Genomic DNA, 2689 nt, shown 5'->3' with positions numbered 1-2689 from the left:
TTTTAAAGAATCGACAACAAACAAAAATGCCTGAAACTAATAAGTAATTATAACAAAATTATAGGACACAAGGTTAATATACAAGCATCAATCAATTTCTTATATACCAACTATGAACAAATGAACACATGGAATTTGAAAGTAAAAACACAATGCCATTTACATTAGTGCTCTGACTCCCCCCAAAAAGAAACATTTAGGTATAACTCTAACAAAATACAAAAAAGGGGCGCTCGCCCCGGCCACTGCGCCGCCGCTGCTCGGCGGTCCCCGCTACCTCGGGGCAGACGGACGCACGGCCCGCACCGCCGGCTCCGGGATGGGCGCACGGACTGTATTCTGAAGTCTCAGGAGGCCAGCCTGTTTAAATGTCCGCGACCCATGAGAAGGACATATAAGAAGCCATGGCACTCCCTTTTCAAAAAGAGCTGGAGAAATACAAGAACATTGATGAAGATGAGCTTCTTGGCAAGCTCTCAGAAGAGGAACTGAAACAGTTGGAAAATGTTCTTGATGACCTGGATCCCAAGAGCGCACTGCTACCAGCTGGATTCCGACAGAAAGACCAGACCCAGAAAGCAGCCACCGGCCCGTTTGACCGCGAGCACCTCCTCATGTACCTGGAGAAGGAGGCTTTGGAACAGAAGGACAGGGAAGACTTTGTGCCCTTCACTGGGGAAAAGAAAGGGAGAGTCTTCATCCCCAAAGAAAAGCCCATAGAAACTCGTAAAGAAGAAAAAGTGACCCTTGACCCAGAACTGGAAGAAGCTTTGGCCAGTGCCTCTGACACCAAACTCTACGATCTTGCAGCTGTTCTCGGGGTACACAATTTACTCAACAATCCAAAGTTTGATGAAGAAGTGACCAGTGCTAAAGGTGGCAAAGTGCCTGTGAGAAATGTGGTCAAAGGTGAGAAGGTCAAACCAATATTTGAGGAACCGCCCAATCCTACCAATGTGGAAGTGAGTCTGCAGCAGATGAAAGCCAATGACCCCAGCCTGCAAGAAGTCAACCTCAACAACATTAAGAACATTCCAATTCCAACCCTGAAGGAATTTGCAAAAGCTCTGGAAACCAACACTCATGTAAAGAAGTTCAGCCTGGCTGCAACCCGTAGCAATGACCCTGTGGCGATCGCTTTTGCAGATATGCTGAAAGTGAATAAGACCTTGAAAAGCCTCAACATCAAATCCAATTTCATCACTGGGACTGGGATCCTGGCCCTGGTGGAGGCATTGAGAGAGAATGACACCCTGACCGAGATCAAGATCGACAACCAGAGGCAGCAGTTGGGAACGGCTGTGGAGATGGAAATTGCCCAGATGCTCGAGGAGAATTCAAGGATCCTCAAGTTTGGATATCAGTTTACCAAGCAAGGGCCTCGAACAAGGGTGGCAGCCGCCATCACAAAGAATAATGACCTGGTTCGTAAAAAGCGAGTTGAAGGAGACCGAAGGTAAACTTCTACAAGAGAAGACAGAGTTGTACCATGGTGGCCATTGAAAAAGAAGCAAGCAAAAACTCTTCTCCTTCCCCGTCAGGACCATTTTACCCAAGGTTGTGCATTTCCGTTAACCACCCAGCTAATCATGTAATTGTTGTTCTTTTTTAGCACTACTTATTTATCTTGGATTTTTTAATATATACAGTTGTCTCATTTGCTCACGGGCACCTCTGGCCACTTGTACCAGTGGACCTCAGCAGACCTTAGTGGGTAACAGCAATTGAAAATTACTTCACCACTTTCATATTGGGTTGTCTGGCTTTCTTATGTGAATTTTTTTTTTTTTTAAATCACTGAAAGGAATTTAGTATATACGTGTATTTGTAACTGTGATTACAATATAGGCCTATCTCTGTTTACATGCATAGCTTTGAGTTAGGCTAACTACATCAGAAGTACTCTTCTGACCACATAAGAAGTTAGTATTGCCAATCTTTCACTGGATGAGAAAATGTGACCAACTTGGCACAAATTCTCCCCTAGTTCCAGAAAAATCACTAAATGCACATGCCCCACTGTTTGAAGACCAGTGGAATCATCTTCCTGAAAGCAAGGCAGCATTATGACACTTTTAATACAACATCAGCAAATACGTCTGAAATAGTAACCCATGAATGGTCTTCAAGGCAGAGTTACAGGCAGCAAAATTAATCAGCACACCTACTTTTATTGATGATTCAACACAAATTCGATCTTTAACATGACTCTAATAGATAACTTTTTACAAAGCTGTTTTAAACTTTTCCAGACGTGATGGGAAATTTTTAAATTTTAGAAACAGGGCGGCTTTTAAAACAGTACATTCCTCAATAAAACAAAAATAATTGCACCTTAAAAAAAAAATACAAAAAAGGTTTACATGAAGAAAACTATAAAATTTTGATAAATGGAATTTATAAGAATGAAATAAAGGGAGAGCTATTTTATGGTAATGGATAAGAACACTCAATATTTTCAAGATGTCGGTTCTTCCTGACTTGATCTATAGATTCAATGCAATCTCAGTTAAAATCTCAACAAGTTATTTTTGGGAGATGTTGACAAACTGAAGCTACAGTCTGTATGAAAAGTCAAGAGACCCAGAATAGCTAATACAATATTGAATGAGAAGAATAAAATCTGAAGACTACCGAATTGGAGACTTACTCTAATGCTATAAGCAGTCAAGATAATGATATTGGCAAA

The 2689-nt window shown here is 41.5% G+C and overlaps 1 protein-coding gene across 1 annotated transcript; it reads left to right on the top strand.

Annotated features, from left to right (window-relative positions):
* The first annotated feature begins 238 nt into the window (after positions 1–238).
* LOC123949193 (tropomodulin-2-like) lies at positions 239–2331 on the top strand. Its single transcript, XM_046016548.1, has one exon. The coding sequence runs from the start codon at positions 405–407 to the stop codon at positions 1458–1460; it is 1056 nt and encodes a 351-aa protein (XP_045872504.1). The 5' UTR covers positions 239–404; the 3' UTR covers positions 1461–2331.
* Positions 2332–2689: the final 358 nt, after the last annotated feature.

Source organism: Meles meles, chromosome 1 (assembly GCF_922984935.1).
Source record: "Meles meles chromosome 1, mMelMel3.1 paternal haplotype, whole genome shotgun sequence".
NCBI lineage: Eukaryota > Metazoa > Chordata > Mammalia > Carnivora > Mustelidae > Meles > Meles meles.
This window is presented reverse-complemented; position numbering and strand designations above follow the sequence as displayed.

Excerpts from the sequence above, each read along its gene's own strand:
- LOC123949193 (XM_046016548.1), top strand. The coding sequence starts at position 405 with ATGGCACTCCCTTTTCAAAAAGAGCTGGAGAAATACAAGAACATTGAT.